This window comes from Salmo salar, chromosome ssa24 (assembly GCF_905237065.1).
Source record: "Salmo salar chromosome ssa24, Ssal_v3.1, whole genome shotgun sequence".
NCBI lineage: Eukaryota > Metazoa > Chordata > Actinopteri > Salmoniformes > Salmonidae > Salmo > Salmo salar.
Genome location: NC_059465.1, coordinates 32,236,782 through 32,259,530, shown reverse-complemented (window position 1 = coordinate 32,259,530; position 22,749 = coordinate 32,236,782). Strand labels below are relative to the sequence as shown.

At 40.9% G+C, this 22,749-nt stretch overlaps 1 protein-coding gene across 1 annotated transcript in view; it reads right to left on the bottom strand.

Annotated features, from left to right (window-relative positions):
* The window catches only part of LOC106585770 (transmembrane protein 161B-like), a 31,014-nt gene extending 8,748 nt beyond the window's left edge, over positions 1-22,266 (bottom strand). Inside the window, 5 exon segments of the mRNA XM_014172366.2 lie at positions 107-204; positions 5,139-5,155; positions 5,157-5,223; positions 8,040-8,143; positions 21,845-22,266. Coding sequence (XP_014027841.2) covers positions 107-204; positions 5,139-5,155; positions 5,157-5,223; positions 8,040-8,143; positions 21,845-21,847 — 289 coding nt within the window. The 5' untranslated portion in view covers positions 21,848-22,266.
* Positions 22,267-22,749: the final 483 nt, after the last annotated feature.

Here is a 22,749-nt window from a genome sequence, read left to right as displayed (position 1 = left end):
TAGATGTGCACAAATACTGAATTATGAAGATTTGTTGAGGTTTAAGAGACAAAACAAAGGTCATAAAGATGATAATTGAATAGTGTTTGTAGATATGGCCACATACCTAACGTATCCACTTCTGTGATGCACTTGGTCTCCAGCTGCAGGTCTATGTCCTTGGGAATGGTGAGAGGCTTGTAATCTATGTGGCCATTGTTCCTCCTGGGACAAAAGACAGCGCCAAATCATTACCAGATAGACATGTTGCAGGCAGGTGTACTCATGTTTTTCGTGGTCATTGTTCCACCTCTAATCAAGTGCACAGCAAAGATTGCTTAATACAAATATACTGCTATCATGTCCATTTACTGGCTGCCCTAAAGAACAATACATTATACCCTGGACTAAATCAAACTTGATCTGTGTACAAGGTAGTGATGGGGTTTGAAATAATTCCACTGTTCAAATAGTATCATTTTGCCAGATATCGGGATATTCGAAATACATGCATTTCACCTTAGCACTGCTGCATGATATCATCTAGCGACTTCCAGCGACAAATGGATCAACCAACAGATAAGGGTACTTTCCTTTAAAAATAGTTAGGCAACACTGAGCAGACGGAGGGAGAGAGATGCCAAGGCAACTCGGCTACAGCCAAGACTAGATACCTTGTAACAGCCACGTTATTTATCATCCCATAACGTTAACAGTGCTCGTCTTGACTGGAGTAGTCTAGTAGTAGAGAAGATAGCTATAGTAGTTAGGCTAATTTAGGCCACATGCCGTGCTTTCTGACCAACCCCATTCAAATAAAAAAACAGCCTACCTGTTGGTTGCTCGTTGTAGCCTACTCCTCAATTCACACACTTTTAATTACGTCATTTATTCCATCTGGCATTGCGTTAGTGAACTCTCACTCCACTTGCTACACATTGAGCCTCTTTGATTGGCCAACTTGAAACACATGAAGGATAGTGGTCAGCTACCGGTATTTTTAATGGGGCTCACGTGCATGTGATAAAAAAAAAAAATTTTAAACGGACAATTTTGTTTTATTAAATTAATAATTTGAAATGTCATGGTATATTCTTGTATGTAACAATGTCACATGGATATTTTAATTTAGAAAAAGCCTTTTCAATGTTAAAATAGGCCTATGTACATTTTAATACTCCCATAAACGAATACTCACAAGTATTGAAATACTAATGTCTGTTCAGATATTCAAATAACTACACATCCCAAGTACAAGGTCATTTGGGCATCTGCTAGCATCAAATTGGCTAGCGTCATGGAGGGAGTCTTCCTTAACTTAGTCTCTATTATCAACCTAACCAAGGGGTACTGAGCACTGATGCCTTCTCTTTTGTAGTGCGGATTAGGGCCCATATAATTCATAAATCCAATATTTTGTCATAGGGCTAAAGGGGGCGACGTGCAGGAGAGGCTGCAAGAGTAGCACACGGCAGGGATTGGGCCAGCTGTTCCTGGGACCAACTGACCTTTCTAGTGGGCCTTCGGGACACAGGGCAGTGTTTGCTCAGCTCTGTGTGTGCTGGATTCAGAAGACAATACCTCGGCAAGACACTGGAGCCAAACATGCCCTGGACACATTTCAATTCTGTGGCACCTGACTGGAGAAAAGGGCTTCACAACAAAAGGAATGGACATGTGTGGCACAAGTAGGCAAAAGGACAGTGATCCGTCTTTTGAAGCATAAGCAAATGTCTGGCGTTGAGCTACGACCTGCCTCATGGAAGCCTAAGGAATGGTCTAGGACTAACTCGTGGCCCCCAGCGTGAATCTAGATAGCATCAACTTCATACACTTCAATTCTCAAAATGTTCCAGAACATTTCACAATGACACACCTTGATTTCTGTGAGGCTAAAGGCAGTAACACAGAATGTAGATATGGAATATGATCATTTACCACTGACGGCCATACAGATTATGAATAAAGACATGACATGGCATGCCTATTTTCAGAACTGGCCATAGCATCGTCATGACCCCTGATGTGTGGGGTTACAGCTTGTTTTGTTGGAGTCTGAAAAAACTGCTGTTCATATACTACTGAGTTGATTGGTGACTTCAGGAAGCAGAGGAGGCAACATGCCCCAATCCACATCTGTAGTAGAGAGTCACAAGTTAAGTTCCTCTGTGTCCATCCTAGTAGATAACCGTAGACTATCGGTCAACACTAGTTAGCATTGGCTCGCAAAACTACCTCTAAAAATGTGTATTTTTCCATATATAGACACATCCTATGTGTTTAAATCAAATCAACTATATGCACTGAGCTTGTCTGATGCTTTAAGCTAACTGTTTGATGAAATAATTAAGACAAATGACTAGGGGTCCGACGCAATTGATTTGATTGTGCTGGGCCTGGCTCAGATTTGCTGCGCTGTGTTAAAAAAACAAGAAAACTGAGCGACTGTGACTAGCCCCCGTTGTCTCTCTCCTCCCTCCTGCAGCGACCACCACAGAACATCAGTGTGTATAGTGCTGTCTGTCTCTCTCTCCTCCCTCCTGCAGCGACCACCACAGAACATCAGTGTGTATCGCGCTGTCCGTGTTGCTGAAGCGACAACATACAGTTCCAGTCAAAAGTTTGGACACACCTACTCATTCAAGGTTTTTTTTTTTTTTTACTATTTTCTACATTGTAGAATAATAGCGAAGACATCAAAACAATGGAAGAACACATATGGAATCAGGTAGTAAGCAAAAAAGTATAATATAAAATGTATTCTATATTTGAGATTCTTCAAAGTAGCCACCTTTTGCCTTGATGACAGCTTTGCACACTCTTGGCATTCTCTCAACCAGCTTCATGTGGTAGTCACCTTGAATGCATTTAAATTTCAAGTGTGCCTTGTTAAAAGTTAATTTGTGTAATTTCTTTCCTTCTTAATGTGTTTGAGCCAATCAGTTGTGTTGTGACAAGGTAAGGGTGGTAAACAGAAGAAGGTATTTTACCAAATAGGCTAAGTCCATGATATGGCAAAAACAGCTCAAATAAGCAAAGCGAAATGACAGTCCATCATTAATTTAAGACATGAAGGTCAGTCAATCCGGAACATTTCAAGAACTTTGAAAGTTACTTCAAGTGCAGTCGCAAAAACCATCAAGCGCTATGATGAAACTGGCTCTCATGAGGACCGCCACAGGAAAGGAAGACCCAGAGTTACCTCTGCAGCAGAGGATAAGTTCATTAAAGTTACTAGCCTAAGAAATTGCAGCCCAAATAAATGCTTCACAGAGTTCAAGTAACGGACATCTCAACATCAACTGTTCAGAGGAGACTGCGTGAATCAGGCTTTAAAATGGTTGAATTGCCGCAAAGAAACCACTACTGAAGGACACCAATAAAAAGAAGAGACTTGCTTGGGCCAAGAAACACAAGCAATGAACATTAGACTGGTGGAAATCTGTCCTTTGGTCTGATGAGTCCAAATTTGAGATTTTGGGATTCAACTGACATGTCTTTGTGAGACGCAGAGTAGGTAAACGGATGATCTCCGCATGTGTGATTCCCACTGTGAAGGATGGAGGAGGAGGTGTGATGATGTGGGGGTGCTTCGCTGGTAACACTGTTTGTGATTTATTTAGAATTTAAGAAACTTAACCAACATGGCTACCACAGCATTCTGCAATGACAAGCCATCCCATCTGGTTTGCGCTTAGTGGGACTATCATTTGTTTTACAACAGGACAATGGCCCAACACACCTCCAGGCTGAAGGAGGAGAGTAATGGAGTGCTGCATTAGATGACCTGGCCTCCACAATCACCCAACCTCAACCCAATTGAGATAGTTTGGGATGAGTTGGACCGCAGAGTGAAGGGAAAGCAGCCAACAAGTGCTCAGCATATGCGGGAACTCCTTCAAGACTGTTGAAAATGCATTCCAGGTGAAGCTGGTTGAGAGAATGCCAAGAGTGTGCAAAGCTGTTGTCAAGGCAAAGGATAGCTACTTTGAAGAATCTCAAATATATTTGGATTTGTTTAACAATTTTTTTACTGTAGGTTGCCGCTTCAGCAACACTGACAGCGAGACACACACTGTTGATGCTCTGTGGTGGTCGCTGGAGGAGGGAGGAGAGAAAGACAACGGGTGCTAGTCACACAGTCACTCACAGTTTTTTTTTAAACAGTGAAAATAAAGAAAAACCCTGGAATGAGTAGGTGTGTCCAAACCTTTGACTGGTACTGAATATGGTTGATTAATAAAGCTAGGCACATTCAACAGTTAGGCTATTGATTATAGACCTAATTCATTTGGGGTTTCCGCTCTCCTCACTTTTCTTATACAATTAAGGCAAGGGCTGTTTTCTCGTCTCCTAACTCCGCTGCTGCCTCCGCTGCATTGTTCTCAACACCAATATGCTGGTTAACTTTGCTATTATGCACATAGCAACATGGTCTAGGAAAAGCTGTAAATTCAACAGCGCACTGATGTGTTTCAGAACCACAGCGACCACTATCCAACGCGGGAGAAAGCGTGTTTGTCATAAAATATTTTTCTTCTTACATAATATAACCATATACAATTTCAGTAGCAAATGTCTTGGACTGATGGAATGTGCCATCCCCACGGCCTCCACAATGGATTAGTGCACTCAGACGAATGAGACAGGTGTTTGCTACTGCTCGACTAAAGAAATCTCGGTCGACCAACAGCTTATTGATCAAACATTCGACCAGTGGACTAAATGGGGTCAACCCTAACAGAGACATAAAAATGGTATCCACGAGTTCATCGGACTCTGGGGAAGTAGATAGAGGGTCTCATTGCCTAAATCCTGAAGTATCCCTTTAACTCACTACCACAAGATAGTCAGAGCCCATTCTGATAAGCAAAGGCTAGCTTTGCTCACGGGCAAAAACAAACAACAAAAATACTTCAGGCCTTAAACAAGCCTCCTAAACACATCCGCTTCATCTCTCCATTGTCGCGCCTGTGTTCTCCACCCTTCTCAAACGTCTGCCACTCCTCTTTTAATTCCTGCCTGATCCAAAAGGCACCACTCGCTCCCCTCTGTGCCACTGCCGTCCCCACCCCTACCCTCCTCACCCTAGCCTCCTCACCCCTACCCTCCTCACCCCTACCCTCCTCACCCCTACCCTCCTCAGTCTGCCTTCTTACCGGTCCTTCTTGCTCTTTGTTTTTTTGTTGTTTTCCAGCAAGGTTCCTCAACTCATCTTCCGTAGGGTGCTGGTACCACCGAAGACTGGGGAAGGAGAGAGGAGACAGAGGGAGGAAGGAGACAAGTGAGTAATCTAGGTAGCTTTAGAACTACACCAGTGGTCCCCAGTCCTGGTTCAGGAGGGATACAGGGTAGTCAGGCTTTTACTCTGAAGCCTAGCAAGGAAACACCTCAATCTATTAACCAATTAATAGCAGAGAGTCCTACATTTAGATTTTTTTATCCCAGCCCCCGTCCCCGCAGGAGGCACTTTGCCTCTTGGTAGGCCCTCATTGTAAATAAGAATTTGTTCTTAATTGACTTAATTCCCTAGTTAAATAAAGGTTAAATAAAATAATCATCAATGACAGTAGTAATGTGGATTGGAGGTTTTAGTGCTGTGCAATAACAATATAGGCAATTCTACATAGGTTGTGACCCTCCAGGACCCAGTATTGGTGACATAATCCATCATCATACTCAAAAAAGGAAAATGGCTTCAAAAAGTAGGCGTTTATGATTTATAGGACAACAGTTTGTCGTTCCAGGCCTAAATGATTGAACATGATTAGGACCATCACATAGCAAATGAGCTGGATTTTGAGATCCTTTACCTAACAAAATACACACATAGGGCAAAGACAACCCTCAAATCATCTTAACATATTAAAATCAACTAATTCACTCCTGATAGCAAAGAGGCTAGTTATTGTGTTCCTTGAGGACTGGACTTAAAAATAAAAAAGAGCCAATTTAAGCGCAGCCTTTTGAAGACTAAGATTTCACACAACCTCTAACTTTGTTTAGAAACCCACTTGTCACAAGCTGTGAGAGGCATAAGGGAAGGAGGAGTGGAGGGCTTGGATTTAATCTTGGGAACTGACTGTGGATCGGTCTTCGTACGTCCATCCATTTGTCTGTCCGTTCATTCATACGTTAGTCACACACAATATCTCAAACACCACTGTCCTGATTTTCAGAAACCTTGGTGAATTTTTTTATTTAACCTTTATCTAGGCAAGTCAGTTAAGAACAAATTCTTATTTACAATGACGGCCTACCCCGGCCAAACCCTAACGATGCTGGGCCAATTGTGTGCCACCCCATGGGAGTCCCAATCATGGCTGGTTGGGATACAGCCTGGAATCGAACCATGGTCTATAGTGACGCCTCTAACACTGAGATGCAGTGCCTTAGACCGCTGCACCACTCGGGAGCCCTAATGATGCATCTTGCCATAGAGATCCGGCATTTATAAAATTACACTTGGCCCAAGGCACGAGCTATAGTGATTAACTGAAATTTGTGAGTCACACCAGAGAGGAAGAGGCGAAGATAGAGAGGGATAACTGGGCCCAAAATAGGTCTTATACAGCAGGGAGCGTTTTTCCACACACACAGATCAATGAGTGTAGAATTTGGCTAACAAAACATTGAATGGCTTATTTGCTACGTGTGGCTTATTTGATCGAATAGAAGTTTCGTAGTACTTAGGTTATTACGAGTGTACTGATAAGACATCACATCCCGGCAACTTTTGGAAAAAATATGTTATATCGGAGTTGTGCCTGTTGTTCACACACGTATCTGCCCCTCATTGGCTAGAATGGTCCTACCTGATCTTGCCTCCTCCCAGTCTCTTTTGCTAACATTCCAGTCCTTGTCACTGCCGAAATCTCAACGTTCAATATGCACTAGATTTATGGTGGAGTTTCTCATTGGTTGTTGGAAATAACATATTTTCCATGACAACATGTGGAGACTTGAAAATTGAATTGGAATTTATAACAAAAGTAAAAAATGTTGCTGTTAGCTAGGCAAAATGTATTTTGAGTCTTAAAACTAAGACATTTTGTGGTTGGAATTGCAGGATGTATTTACTTAGATCATTTAGACTTGAGCTAGCAACTTTTGACAGACTGGTGTTATCTGGCCAAACAAAAAATGGTTGCTTGGCAACCATATACAACGTGTTCTGTGGAGAAAGTGATGAGTTCCAATATTTGCATAATTGTTGTGATTGGACGATAGCTGTGAGGGTGATCGAATCAGGATCAAAGCCTCTGTTCTCCCTGAGCACAGTAATGATAGAATGTTAATATTTGAAGATGGCAGAAAGGCCAGTCTCTTTGGCACATCACATGGCGTACAGGGAGAGGATTAGCTAAAGCGACTTGTACCAAGGCTAACTGCCTTCCATTTTTAGAGACATTTATTTTCATTGTTAGAGTGGCCACTTGAGTATCTGGTCAAAATAATGGATAATCTGTGGTTACACACGATAACTGAAATGTTTTAGTCACACAGGATACCTCAATTGGCCCAAGGGGGTGCTGCATCATTTGTGGGGCACAACATGTTTACTGCTGCCTTGTTTATTAGGGGAAACTTAATTGCGGATCTCTCTGGAGCGACACTATGGGCCTCCAGCTTGCGTCAAAGATTTTTTATGCTTCAAAAGCCCCCTGAAAAAAGCACTCATGAATTATTAAGTGTGTTCTGAGGAGCTGTTTACTCAAAAACACATCTGGCGCTAATTATTTGAAACGAGGCGGGCGCTTTATTTTAATTCCCAGTCCTCTTGGGTCGTCCCAATAGCTGATGATACCCTTTGGTCTATGCAATACGACTAATTCTGTTGTTGTTTTTTAATGCTTTTTGTGTTTTCAGAAAATTTGCTTTCAGCAGACAACTTGTAAACAGAGAGAGACTGTTTACAAGTTGAGCAAACACTCTGTTCCACATTGTTAAGCATCCTTTGAAATGAATTGTTCTGAAGGGTAAACCAGTGAGGAGATTAAATCATGGCTCTTAAAGACACCGTCAGAAACGGAAACAGCAGGTACAGACTTCTACATTACCCTCCGCTGCAGAGCAGCCATCTTGCGAAGGAATAATGAGGTATGATCTTCTGAATGACACTGGCCATTACCATGGTAACCACCAGCTGCACACCGATCACACCCTAAGGGAGGGAAAACAAATCAAATTATATTCTAATATGTACAAAACATTAGGAACACCTGCTCTTTCCATGACAGACTGACTAGGTTAATCCAGGTGAAAGCCATGATCCATTATTGATGGCACCTGTTAAATCCACTTCAAATCAGTGTAGATGAAGGAGACAGGTTAAAGAAGGACTTTTAAGCCTTGAGACAATTGGGACATGGATTGTGTGTGTGTGCCATTAAGAGGGTGAATGGGCAAGACAAAATATTTAAGTGCCTTTGAACGGGGTATAGTAGAAGGTGCCAGGCACACCAGTTTGAGTGTGTCAAGAACGCCAACACCGCTGGGTTTTACACGTTCAACAGTTTCCTGTGTGTATCAAGAATGGTCCACCACCCAAAGGACATCCAGCCAATATGACAACTGTGGGAAGCACTGGAGTCAACATGGGCCAGCATCCCTGTGGAAAGCTTTCAACACCTTATAGAGTCATTGCCCTGATGAATTGAGGCTGTTCTGAAGGGCAAAAGGGGGTGCAACTCAATATTAGGATGGTGTTCCTCATGTTTGGTATACTCAGTCTATAGCACACATATTATACACTCTTCCAAATGGAAACGAGTCATTAAATCATGGTGTTTCATCCTCTTTGTAAAAAGTTAAAATGTATGTAACACAGAAATCCATCACTCAAATTTTCAGTGATCAAGTGACAGCTAAATTGAGAATAACTTTGTAGAATTGAGAGCGGCAAAATACAGTAGTATTGGAATTTATTCCACCGTTTCTAAAATGATTCACCTAAAGGGCGTTATGGGTTTTTGCTGAAGTGGTTTTTGCAGAAAAAGCAGTCGTCTCTAGCAGCATTGGAACATAACGGGATGGATGGATGGAAGGTGTAGTCAAACTATTGGCCCATAAGACGTGGACAATCCTTATGCGACGTGCTTAGCTAGACACTGATATAGCACCAACCCAGACCACACCTCAACACTCCAACCAGAGAGTATCCAGCATGCAGCTCCGAAAGACTGTGTGGGGGGGATTCTGAATGGTCCACCTATTTTCAGTCATGAACGGAACGTGTCTGGGAATGCAGCGGGTGGAAAGGTTGGGGCGTTCAAATTAGAGGTTGACCGATTAATCGGAATGGCTGATTAATTAGGGCCGATTTCAAGTTTTCATAACAGTCGGTAATCGGCATTTTTGGACACCGATTATGGCCGATTACATTGCACCCCTCGAGGAGCCTGCATGGCAGGCTGACTACCTGTTACGCGAGTGCAGCAAGAAGCCAAGGTAAGTTGCTAACTAGCATTAAACTTATCTTATAAAAAACAATCAATCTTAACATAATCACTAGTTAACTATACATGGTTGATGATATTACTAGTTTATCTAGCTTGTCCTGTGTTGCATATAATCGATGCGGTGCCTGTTAATTTCTCATCGAATCACAGCCTACTTTGCCAAACGGGTGATTATTTAACAAGCGCATTCGCGAAAGAAAGCACTGTCGTTGCACCAATGTGTACCTAACCATAAACATCAATGCCTTTCTTTAAAATCAATACACAAGTATATATTTTTAAACCTGCATATTTAGTTAATATTGCCTGCTAACACGAATTTCTTTTAACTAGGGAAATTGTGTCACTTCTCTTGTGTTCCGTGCAAGCAGTCAGGGTATATGCAGCAGTTTGGGCCACCTGGCTCATTGCGAACTGTGTGAAGACCATTAATTCCAAACAAAGACTGTAATTAATTTGTACATAATTATGACATAACATTGAAGGTTGTGTAATGTAAAAGCAATATTTAGACATATGGATGCCACCCGTTAGATAAAATACGGAACGGTTCCGTATTTCACTGAAAGAATAAACGTTTTGTTTTCGAAATGATAGTTCCCGGATTTGCCCGGATTTCACCATATTAATGACCTAAGGCTCGTATTTCTGTGTGTTATTATGTTATAATTAAGTCTATGATTTGATATTTCATAGAACAGTCTGACTGAATGGTGGTAGGCAGCAGCAGGCTCGTAAGCATTCATTCAAACAGCACTTTTGTGCGTTTTCCAGCAGCTCTTCGCTGTGCTTCAAGCATTGAGCTGTTTATGACTTCAAGCCTATCAACTCCCGAGATTAGGCTGGTGTAACCGATGTGAAATGGTTAGCTAGTTAGCGGGGTGCGCGCTAATAGCGTTTCAATCAGTGATGTCACTCGCTCTGAGACTCGAAGTAGTTGTTCCCCTTGCTCTGCAAGGGCTGCGGCTTTTGTGGAGCGATGGGTAACGATGCTTCGAGGGTGGCTGTTGTCAATGTGTTCCGGGTTCGAGGAGAGGGACGGAAGCTATACTGTTACACTGGCAATACCAAAGTGCCTATAAGAACATCCAATAATCAAAGGTATATGAAATACAAATGGTATAGAGAGAAATAGTCCTATAATAACTACAACCTAAAACTTCTTACCTGGGAATATTGAAGACTCATGTTAAAAGGAAGCACCAGCTTTCATATGTTCTCATGTTCTGAGCAAGGAACTTAAACGTTTGCTTTTTTACATGGCACATATTGCACTTTTACGTTCTTCTCCAATACTTTGTTTTTGCATTATTTAAACCAAATTGAACATGTTTCATGATTTATTTGAGGCTAAAAAGATTTTATTGATGTATTATATTAAGTGTTCATTCAATAAAAGTGTTCATTCAGTATTGTTGTAATTGTCATTATTACAAATAAATAAATGAAAAAATATATATAAAAATAAAAGAATTTGGCCGATTAATCGGTATCGGCTTTTTTTGGTCCTCCGATAAATCAGTATCGGCGTTGAAAAATCATAATCGGTCGACCTCTACTACGGATGTTGCAGAGCATGAACCTGCATGAGCGAGTCACTGCTTTGAGGTTTGCAGAGAACGACAGCGTGTTGTCCAGGGTCATGCCAAGGTTCTTTGCACTCTGGGAGGGCAACACTGTGGAGTTGTCAACCGTGATGAAGAGGTCTTTGAGCGGGCAGGCCTTCCCCGGGAGGAAGAGCATCTCTATCTTGTCGAGGAGTTTGAGGTGGTGGGCTGACATCCAAACTGAGATACAGTGGCAAGAAAAAGTATGTGAACCCTTTGGAATTACCTGGATTTCTGCATAAATTGGTCGTCAAATTTGATCTGATCATCTAAGTCACAACAATAGACAAACATAGTTTAGCACACGAATAACACACAAATTATACAATTTCTCTTGTCTATATTGAATACATAATTTTAAATTTTCACAGTGTAGATTGGGAAAAACATGTGAACCCCTAGGTTAATAACTTTTCCAAAATCTAATTGGAGTCAGGAGTCAGCTAACCTGGGGTCCAATCATTGAGACAAGATTGGAGATGTTGGTTAGAGCTGCCTTGCCGTATAAAAAAATAATTAAAAAAAAAACACTCAAAAAATGTGAGTTTGCTATTCACAAGAAGCATTGCCTGATGTGAACCATGCCTCGAACAAAAGAGATCTCAGAAGACCAACGATTAAGAATTGTTGACTTGCATAAAGCTGGAAAGAGTTACAAAAGTATCTCTAAAAGCCTTGATGTTCATTAGTCCACAGTAAGACAAATTGTGTAGAAATGGAGAAAGTTCAGCACTGTTGCTACTCTCCCTAGGAGTGGCTGTCCTACAAAGATGACTGCAAGAGCACAGCGCAGAATGCTCAATGAGGTTAAGAAGAATCCTAGAGAGTCAGCTAATGACTTACAGAAATATCTGGAACATGCCAACATCTCGGTTGACGAGTCTACGATATGTACAACACTAAACAAGAATGGTGTTCATGGGAGGACACCACGGAAGAAGCCACTGCTGTCCAAGAAAAACATTGCTGCATGTCTGAAGTTTGCAAAAGTGCACCTGGATGTTCCACAGCGCTGCTGGCAAAATATTCTGTGGACAGATGAAACTACAGTTGATTTGTTTGGAAGGAACACACAACACTATGTGTGGAGAAACAAAGGCACAGCACACCAACATCAAAACCTTAATCCCAACTGTAAAGTATGGTGGAGGGAGCATCATGGTTTGGGTCTGCTTTGCTGCCTCAGCTTGCTATCAGACGGAAAAATGAATTCCCATGTTTATCAAGACATTGTGCAGGAGAATCTTAGGCTATCTGTCTGCCAATTGAAGCTCAACAGAAATTGGGTGATGCATCAGGACAACGACCCAAAACACAGAACTAAATCAACAACAGAATGGCTTCAACAGAAGAGTCCTGACCTCAACCCGATTGAAATGCTGTGGCATGACCTCAAGAGAGTAGTTCACACCAAACATCCCAAGAATATTGCTGAACTGAAACAGCTTTGTAAAGACGAATGGTCGAAAATTCCTCCTGACCATTGTGCAGGTCTGATCCGCAACTACAGAAAATGCTTGGTTGAGGTTATTGCTGCCAAAGGAGGGTCAACCAGTTATTAAATCCAAGGGTTCACATACTTTTTCCACCCTGCACTGTGAATGTGTACAGGGTGTGTTCAATAAAGACATGAAAACATATCATTGTTTGTGTGTTATTAGTTGAAGCAGACTGTGTTTCTCTTTTGTTGTGACCTAGATGAAGATCAGATAAAATTTTATGACCAATTTATCCAGAAATCCAGGTATTTCCAAAGGGTTCACATGTTTTTTCTTGCCACTGTATCTGCCAGGCACGCAGAGATGCGTGTCACCACCTGATGCGTTTTATGCCGTTCCATTAATGCCCTTCTAACCATTCCAATGAGCCCGTCCTCCAATAGCACCTTCTACCAGCCTCCTCTGATTTATACATTGTACAATACAGAAGAGCACACTCCCCCCAAAGTCCGAAAATTCATCCATTTATACCATAGTTCAAAAGGAGCAGTCTACTCTTTACAGCAATAACCATTTGCTTTCCAAACTATTGCGATATGCCTGGCATCTCTACTTTTCACAGACAGTCACAACTCAACAATAATCTACCCATATTGAGAGCGCTGCTTTCCTTCCGACTGTAGGTAATACGATTAAAAAAAATAAGTTATGGGTTGTTTTCAAACAGGTAATGGTCCTCTGTGGCCAAATCATGCTTTAGTATTTTTTATTATTACTGTGTAGACAGGAGTAGGCTATATAATTTTGCCACCTAACCTCAATTGCAGGCTACGGATGAGTTTTGTTTTTTTGTGGTCCATTCTAAATAAAATATTATTCCACTCATAGGCTATATGTAATGCCCAGATTAAATTATGAATAGTCTGATGGGTGAGATTATCATCAAGTGCTTGTCAAATTATTGTGAATGAGATTGATAGTGCGCAGGCTGCACAAGAAACAGAGCATGGTACTATTTTCAAATCATCATGCAGCCTTAGAATGTTTTAAAAATCAAAAAATATAGCCTAAGGTTTGTATCACAAGTAAAGTTGCATAAATAACTCTAAATTAAGCATCTAGGAGGACATTTTTCTTTGTTAACCGCTCAACACAGAATAGCTGCATGTGCACACTCCCTCAAATCTTTTGGAGAAAAAAAATCCTTTCCATTTTATTAAACTATACTGTAAAATAATGCCTTGGAATTCTAAACAAATCTTGTCTGCTAAATGAACTAGTGTAGCCCACAGCCATATGGCATAGCCAGATCAGGGCCTAACAAGGACAACTCAGAATATGCTATTCTGTTTTTCTGAAATAGGCTACCTATTCTTCATATCATGTTTCTTTAGACCTGTCTAAAATAAATCATGGATTTATTGTGAAGGTTTAGGCTATATTAAATGGATTTATTAGATTTTTTAAATGTTCCCACGTTCTCCATCAGTGGATTGTAGGCTATGCATGGAAGAGACGAGATGCTAAACGTGTTTATGTTAATTAAAATGTAAATTACCGTGAAAGCCACAGCCCTACTTCTTCCCTTATGATATACAACTGCAGTAACAAAGACGTGAGAGCATTTTATTGGCACGTTTGAGGCACTTGCACAAAATGCCCTCAGTGCAATACAAAAAATAGTATCTGACTCTCAGCACCCATGATGCTCAGCTGAGAACAAGCAGCAGTCAACAGTGGAGAGCTGACAGTGATGCTCAGCTGAGAACAAGCAGCAGTCAACAGTGGAGAGCTGACTGTGATGCTCAGCTGAGAACAAGCAGCAGTCAACAGTGGAGAGCTGACAGTGATAGCTCAGCTGAGAACAAGCAGCAGTCAACAGTGGGGAGCTGACAGTGATAGCCAGCTGAGAACAAGCAGCAGTCAACAGTGGAGAGCTGACAGTGATAGACAGCTTTAGCACAGGGTGTTCAATTTCAACCCTTATAGATCAATATTCCCTTACAGGTTGGCTAGAATTGTGCTGCTACTTTATCCCTCACCGTAGGGTAGTCCAACTTTTACCCTAGTAAGTGGGCTTAGTGATATCAGCACACGTGTGTTGGAGAATATAGGCCTTTGAATAGCACACTTCAGAGTTTTTTGTTGGGCATATTACATAGGCAATAATCAAATGTATTTATAATGCCCTTTTTACATCAGCTGTACAGAAACCCATACAACATATTGCATAGCAGCTATGACTCTCCCATATAATTATAATTATCACCTCCAAAAGCAGAGCCAGACACCAAATGCCACCAAGATCCATCCTCTCTCTCCGTTCACCTAGCTGTCTGGCTCCGATTACACACGGGAGATAACCAACGCCTCAGAGCTCAAACACCCACCTGAAGGCCTGCCATCTTGCCCCTGAAAACAACAAGAGCCCAGAGAGGGAAGCCCTGGGTGCCCCCTGCTCTCTAGTTAAGCTAGCAGTTGTGGGAAGCTTCAAGGTTCTTCACACAGAAAATGTGTCTCACTACTAGCAATATGGATTCAAAGAGACAACATACAATCTCATCAAAAGTGGTCAAATAATTCTGTGTAGGCCTACAGTGCATTCGGAAAGTATTCAGACCCCTTCTTTATCCAAACTGTGTTGCTTTACAGGTTTATTCTAAAATGTATTATATATTTTTTTTCTTCTCATCAATCCACACATACAATACCCCATAATGACAAAGCAAAAAACAGATGTTTAGACATTTTTGCAAATGTATAAAAAATATAAAAACTGAAATATCACATTTACATACAGTACTAGTCAAAAGTTAGGACACCTACTCATTCAAGGATTTAAATTTTTGGTATTTTTTTTACATTGTAGAATAATAGTGAAGACAACAAAAACAATGGAAGAACACATATGGAATCAGGTAGTAACCAGAAAAAGTGTTAAACAAATAAAAAAAGATCTTATATTTGAGATTCTTCGAAGTAGCCACCCTTTGCCTTGATGACAGCTTTAAACACTCTTAGCATTCTATCAACCAGCTTCATGAGGTAGTCATGATGCATTTGATCCAATCAGTTGTGTCGTGACAAGGTGGGATGGTATACAGAAGATAGCCTTATTTGGTAAAAGACCAAGTAAGCAAAGAGAAACGACAGTCCATCATTACTTTAAGACATGAAGGTCAATCAATCTGGAAAATGTCAAGAACTTTGAAAGTTTCTTCAAGTGGAGTCGCAATAACCATCAAGCACTATGATGAAACTGGCTCTCATGAGCACCACAACAGGAAAGGAAGACCCAGAGTTACTTCTACTGCAGAGGATAAGTTCATTAGAGTTACCAGCCTCAGAAATTGCAGCCCAAATAAATGTAAAAGAGACATCTCAACATCAACTGCTCAGAGGAGACTGCGTGAATCAGGCCTTCATGGTCAAATTGCTGCAAAGAAACCACTACTAAAGGACACCAATAAGAAGAAGATATTTGCTTGGGCCAAGAATCACGAGCAATGGACATTAGACCGGTGGAAATCTTTTCTTTGGTCTGATGAGTCCAAATGTTTGGTTCTAACTGCTGTGTCTTTGTGAGATGCAGAGTAGGTGAACGGATGATCTCTGCATGTGTGGTTCCCACTAGAGGTCGACCGATTATGATTTTTCAACGCCGATACCGATACCACTTATTGGAGGGCCAAAAACAGCCGATACCGATTAAATCGGCCGTTTAAATTTTTTTTTTTTGTAATAATGACAATTACAACAATACTGAATGAACACTTATTTTAACTTAATATAATACATCAATAAAATCAATTTAGCCTCAAATAAATCATGAAACATGTTCAATTTGGTTTAAATAATGCAAAAACAAAGTGTTGGAGAAGAAAGTAAAAGTGCAATATGTGCCATGTAAAAAAGCTAACGTTTAAGTTCCTTGCTCAGAACATGAGAACATATGAAAGCTGGTGGTTCCTTTTAACATGAGTCTTCAATATTCCCAGGTAAGAAGTTTTAGGTTGAGGTTATTGTAGGAATTATAGGACTATTTCTCTCTATACCATTTGTATTTCATATACCTTTGACTATTGGATGTTCTTATAGGCAATTTAGTATTGCCAGTGTAACAGTATAGCTTCCGTCCCTCTCCTCGCTCCTACCTGGGCTTGAACCAGGAACACATCGACAACAGCCACCCTCGAAGCAGCGTTACCCATGTAGAGGAAGGGGAAACAACAACTCCAAGTCTCAGAGCGAGTGACGTTTGAAACGCTATTAGCGTGCACCCGGCTAACTAGCTAGCCATTTCACATCAGTTACACCAGCCTCATCTTGGGAGTTGACACGCTTGAAGTCATAAACAGCGCAATGCTTGAAGCATTGCGAAGGGCTGCTGGCAAAACGCAGGAAAGTGCTATTTTGAATGAATGCTTACGAGCCTGCTGCTGCCTACCACCGCTCAGTCAGACTGCTCTATCAAATCATAGACTTAATTATAATATAATAACACACAGAAATACGAGCCTTAGGGCATTAATATGGTCGAATCCGGAAACTATCATCTCGAAAACAAAACGTTATTCCTGTTACATTGCACAACCCTCAATGTTATGTCATAATTACGTAAAATTCTGGCAAATTAGTTCGCAACGAGCCAGGCGGCCCAAACTGTTACATACACCCTGACTGCGCACAATGAACGCAAAATGACACAAATTGACCTGGTTAATATTGCCTGCTAACCTGGATTTCTTTTAGCTAAATATGCAGGTTTAAAAATATACACTTCTATGTATTGATTTAAAAAAAGGCATTGATGTTTATGGTTGGGTACAGTCGTGCAACGATTGTGCTTTTTTCGCAAATGCGCCTTTGTTAAATCATCCCCCGTTTGGCGAAGTCGGCTGTCTTTGTTAGGAAGAAATAGTCTTCACAGTTCGCAACGAGCCAGGCGGCACAAACTGCTACATATACCCTGACTCTGTTTGCAAGAGAAGTGACACATTTTCCCTAGTTAAAAGAAATTCATGTTAGCAGGCAATATTAAACTTCTCTAGGGCCGGCGGGACGAAATCGTCCCACCTACGTAACAGCCAGTGGAATCCTGTGGCGCGTTATTCAAATACCTTAGAAATGCTATTACTTCCATTTCTCAAACATATGACTATTTTACACCATTTTAAAGACAAGACTCTCGTTAATCTAACCACACTGTCCGATTTCAAAAAGGCTTTACAACGAAAGCAAAACATTAGATTATGTCAGCAGAGTACCCAGCCAGAAATAATCAGACACCCATTTTTCAAGCTAGCATATAATGTCACATAAACCCAAACCACAGCTAAATGCAGCACTAACCTTTGATGATCTTCATCAGATGACACACCTAGAACATAATGTTATACAATACATGCATGTTTTGTTCAATCAAGTTCATATTTATATCAAAAACCAGCTTTTTACATTAGCATGTGACGTTCAGAACTAGCAAACTTCCAGGGAATTTACTAAATTACTCACGATAAACGTTCACAAAAAGCATAACAATTATTTTAAGAATTATAGATACAGAACTCCTCTATGCACTCGATATGTCCGATTTTAAAATAGCTTTTCGGTGAAAGCACATTTTGCAATATTCTCAGTAGATAGCCCGGCATCACAGGGCTAGCTATTTAGACACCCAGCAAGTTTAGCACTCACCAAAGTCCGATTTACTATAAGAAAAATGTTATTACCTTTGGTGTTCTTCATCAGAATGCACTCCCAGGACTTCTACTTCAATAACAAATGTTGGTTTGGTCCCAAATAATCCATAGTTATATCCAAATAGCGGCGTTTTGTTTGTGCGTTCAAGACACTATCCGAAAGGGTAAATAAGGGTTACGAGCATGGCGCATTTCGTGACAAAAAAATTCTAAATATTCCATTACCATACTTCCAAGCATGTCAACCGCTGTTTAAAATCAATTTTTATGCCATTTTTCTCGTAAAAAAGCGATAATATTCCGACCGGGAATCTGCATTTAGGTAAACAGACGAAAGAAAATAAAGCATGGGGTCGACTTGGGCACGCGCCTAAGCCCATAGTACTCTGATCGGCCACTTGCCAAAAGCGATAATGTGTTTCAGCCAGAGGCTTCCTCGATATCGTTCAGCTTTTTCCCGGGCTCTGAGAGCCTATGGGAGCCGTAGGAAGTGTCACGTTAGAGCAAAGATCCTCAGTCTTCAATAAAAAGAGCCAAGATGAACAACAACTTGTCAGACAGGCCACTTCCCATATAGAATCCTCTCAGGTTTTTGCCTGCCATATGAGTTCTGTTATACTCACAGACACCATTCAAACAGTTTTAGAAACTTTAGGGTGTTTTCTATCCAAAGCCAATAATTATATGCATATTCTAGTTACTGGGCAGGAGTAGTAACCAGATTAAATCGGGTACGTTTTTTATCCGGCCGTGTCAATACTGCCCCCTACCCCCAACAGGTTAACTAAATATGCAGGTTTAAAAATATATACTTGTGTATTGATTTTAAGAAAGGCATTGATGTTTATGCTTGGAGCAACGTGTACCTAAGCGATTATATGCAACGCAGGACAGGCTAGATAAACTAGTAATATCATCAACCATGTGTAGTTAACTAGTGATTATGATTGATTGATTGTTTTTTATAAGATAAGTTTAATGCTAGTTAGCAACTTACCTTGGCTTCTTACTGCATTCGCGTAACCTCGTGGAGTGCAATGTAAAGCAGGTGGTTAGAGCGTTGGACTAGTTAACCGTAAGGTTGCAAGATTGAATCCCTGAGCTGACAAGGTAAAAATCTGTCATTCTGCCCCTGAACAAGGCAGTTAACCCAACGTTCCTAGGCCGTCATTGAAAATAAGAATGTGTTCTTAACTGACTTGCCTAGCTTAATAAAGGTGTAAAAATATATATATATATATATATATATATATTTATATATATATAGGCCAAATCGGCGGCCAAAAATACCGATTTCCGATTGTTATGAAAACTTGAAATCGGCCCCAATTAATCGGTCCTAATTAAATCAGCCATTCCGATTAATCGGTAGACCTCTAGTTCCCACCGTGAAGCATGGAGGACAAGGGTGATGTGGGGGTGCTTTGCTGGTGACACTGTCTGTGATTTATTTAGAATTCAAAGCACACTTAACCAGCATGGCTACCACAGCATTCTGCAACGATACGCCATCCCATCTGGTTTGCACTTAGTGGGACTATCATTTGTTTTACAACAGGACAATGACCCAACACACCTCCAGGCTGTGTAAGGGCTATTTGACCAAGAAGGAGAGTGATGGAGTGCTTCATCAGATGACCTGGCCTCCACAATCACCCGACCTCAACCCAATTGAGATGGTTTGGGATGAGTTGGACCGCAGAGGGAAGGAAAAGCAGCCAACAAGTGTGGGAACTCCTTCAAGACTGTTGGAAAAGCATTCCAGGTGAAGCTGGTTGAGAGAATGCAAAGAGTATGCAAAGCTGTCATCAAGGCAAAGGGTGGCTACTTTGAAGAATCTCAAATATCAAAAATATTTTGATTTGTATATTTTCCGAAGGCACTGTATGCCACTTTTGAACAACACAATCATGGTGTGCTACACGTACATTGATTGATTATTATTAGGCTATTATCCATATTATTTACTACTGTGCAGCCTTAGTGCATCCCGTTAAAACAGCTTACTACAGCAAACTTGAGAGCAGCGAGCTCACAAAAGGCAAATCAGTGACTTTGAGTCAGTCCCACTGACCATCACAGATTACAATTTAGCCTAATAGTTTATCTAAATGTCCAATGTGAAAAGCCTAGGCATCATAAGACACAAATTGCATTAGAAATGGTATCTCCAATCTCTGTTATAAACCTCTTATAACTGGCATATTAACCACCAAATTTAGTGAGTGAGTTCATCCTTAGTGACACTGAACAGGTTTCCTATACCTCACACCTGTGCTTCCATTACACAAAAAACATGAGTGCTTTCCTCGAGTCCCTTTTTAAAATTGTCATGAATTACTTGCCTGGCTAACTACGCCACGCCCACGGACGTTAGTTTCTTCTCTGCAATGAGTCTGGATCGGAGTTCATCCCTGACAATTTCTAGAACGCAAACACATTCTAACCATTCTGATTGGTCCAGAAATCGATGGGTTGGGCCAGAACACATATGGGTGAAGCAGCATTTTGAAAATGTGTCATTGGCTTTGATATTCTGATTGGTTAGAAATGATCCAATCGCTTATGACTTTGTGTTGTACAACAATGCTCATTTTGACATTATCACAAACGACTTCATCGCAGTCTCAGAGTGATGTATGTAACGAATCGTAGAGCAGTGGAAGAATTCCGCTTGAGTCGTCAGGCAAATTAAATACAGACATTTCTGAAAAAGATGAGGCCGCTTTGGTGTAGCCTACTAAATTAGGAATCTAATCTCTTTCAGCAAACCTAGGCCTATAGTCTAGGAGACCTTATGATAACACCCAATTCACCTAAACATTAAATGGACATCAAGAGTCCATTTACATTTAAACCAGAGAGGGTAGGCCCATCTTCCCATTCAAAATGTTTTAAATTGTACTGTTTTGGTCTTTGGTAGTGCATTTGACGTTTATAACATGCCAAGGGATGCTATGGCATCTGCTCCTGCATTTATGTTGCGTCTTTTGAACATCCAGTGCCAAAAGATCTTCTTAACAGGTTGCCCTGGGGATTTTGCAAACATTACCAGTACCCTAACATTATAAGATACAAGAATGCGGGACAATGTATGGCTCATCAAAAAGCAGTTTTACAGTGTATACATTTTACTCTGAATAGGTGGAAAATAACCCTAAAGCATACCACCTCACGGAGGGAAACCTGAGGTCAAAACGAGTGTTATAGATGTGAGAAAAACACCTTTCCCTACTTGAACGTTCTCAATGAGCGACATAAACAAAGTGAAGCTAGCAAACCAGCACGTTTCTATTTGCTGCGCATCACGAGCGCCAAATTAGCAATCTAAGCAGTTGTCAGAAAACGATGGATAAAAACATTGATTAGTGATATTAGATCATTTGCTTTACTACCTGTCGGTTGCTTCTTACAGTAGCTAACGTTAGCTAGTTAACGTTAGCTACTAACTAGCAAGGGAGATGCCAAGCTAACGTTCGCTAATTTAGCTAACACGGGAACTGCACATTTTGCTAATATTACAACTGGTTGTGAAACACTATTAGCATGTTCTAGCTATATCAATATGCGAACCATTGCTGAAGTGCAGCTGTATTAGTTCTGATATCAAGCTAACGCCTAATAGCTAGCTACTGTAGCCATAGCAGGATACTCACCATGTTGATGCAGTGGTGCTGAAAAGGACTCAACGCCGAAAATCGAGTGTCGCGGAGCACATAAGCCTTTTCTGAAGTTAGTAATATTTAAGAGTAATGAATTTGTAAATCAAACTGCTTCCCGGTTGCTGCAATTATATTTAAATGATCCATTCATTCAACCTCGGTTCCCGAGTGTTTTGAACGGTCGTCACTAGGTGACACAGCCACAAAGTCATAAACCCCGACTATTTCTACAATTTATCTTCTTAAAATGTGATCTTAACCCTTACCTTGACCAGACTGCTAATCTCAAGCCTAACCCTAAAATTAGAACCAAAAAGCAAATGGTTGTTTTCATAAATATTTACGATAAAGCCCATTTATATTTTGTGGCTGGGGTAACTAGTGGAAACCGTATTCTACTGGAGTAGAGGTCATGCTAATTAATAGGCGTCACTGGATATGCCAGTTTACAGTATGACCGATGTGAGCGTTATTTTCCTTTAAACAAAACACTTGGCTTTGTATTTAAAACCGTATTCAAGAACAGTGAGATATTGCATACTTTCTACTGTATTGTATTGATTTTATTGCGGCATTATGGACCCTAAAACGGAAAACTTAAAGGTACACGTGACTTTTATTTTAGAGCTGGGAGATGGTGTTGCCAATTTAGCAACTTTGTCGCTAGATTTAGCGATTTTTCAGACGCCTCCAGCGATTTTATTGGTTAAAGTGTATAGCGACAAATGTAGCAAATTTATAAGGCTGCCCCAGCGACTTTTGCTTGATGAAGCGACTTCCCTGTTTGTGTATGTGCCCGCTCTGCTGTGCTGCTCGCAGCTCCGCCGGCTGCAGCTGAGTGTGTGTGCATCCGTCACTTGCGCGCCTTTCCACCGCTTCCCGGTTTTCTATGGAATCAA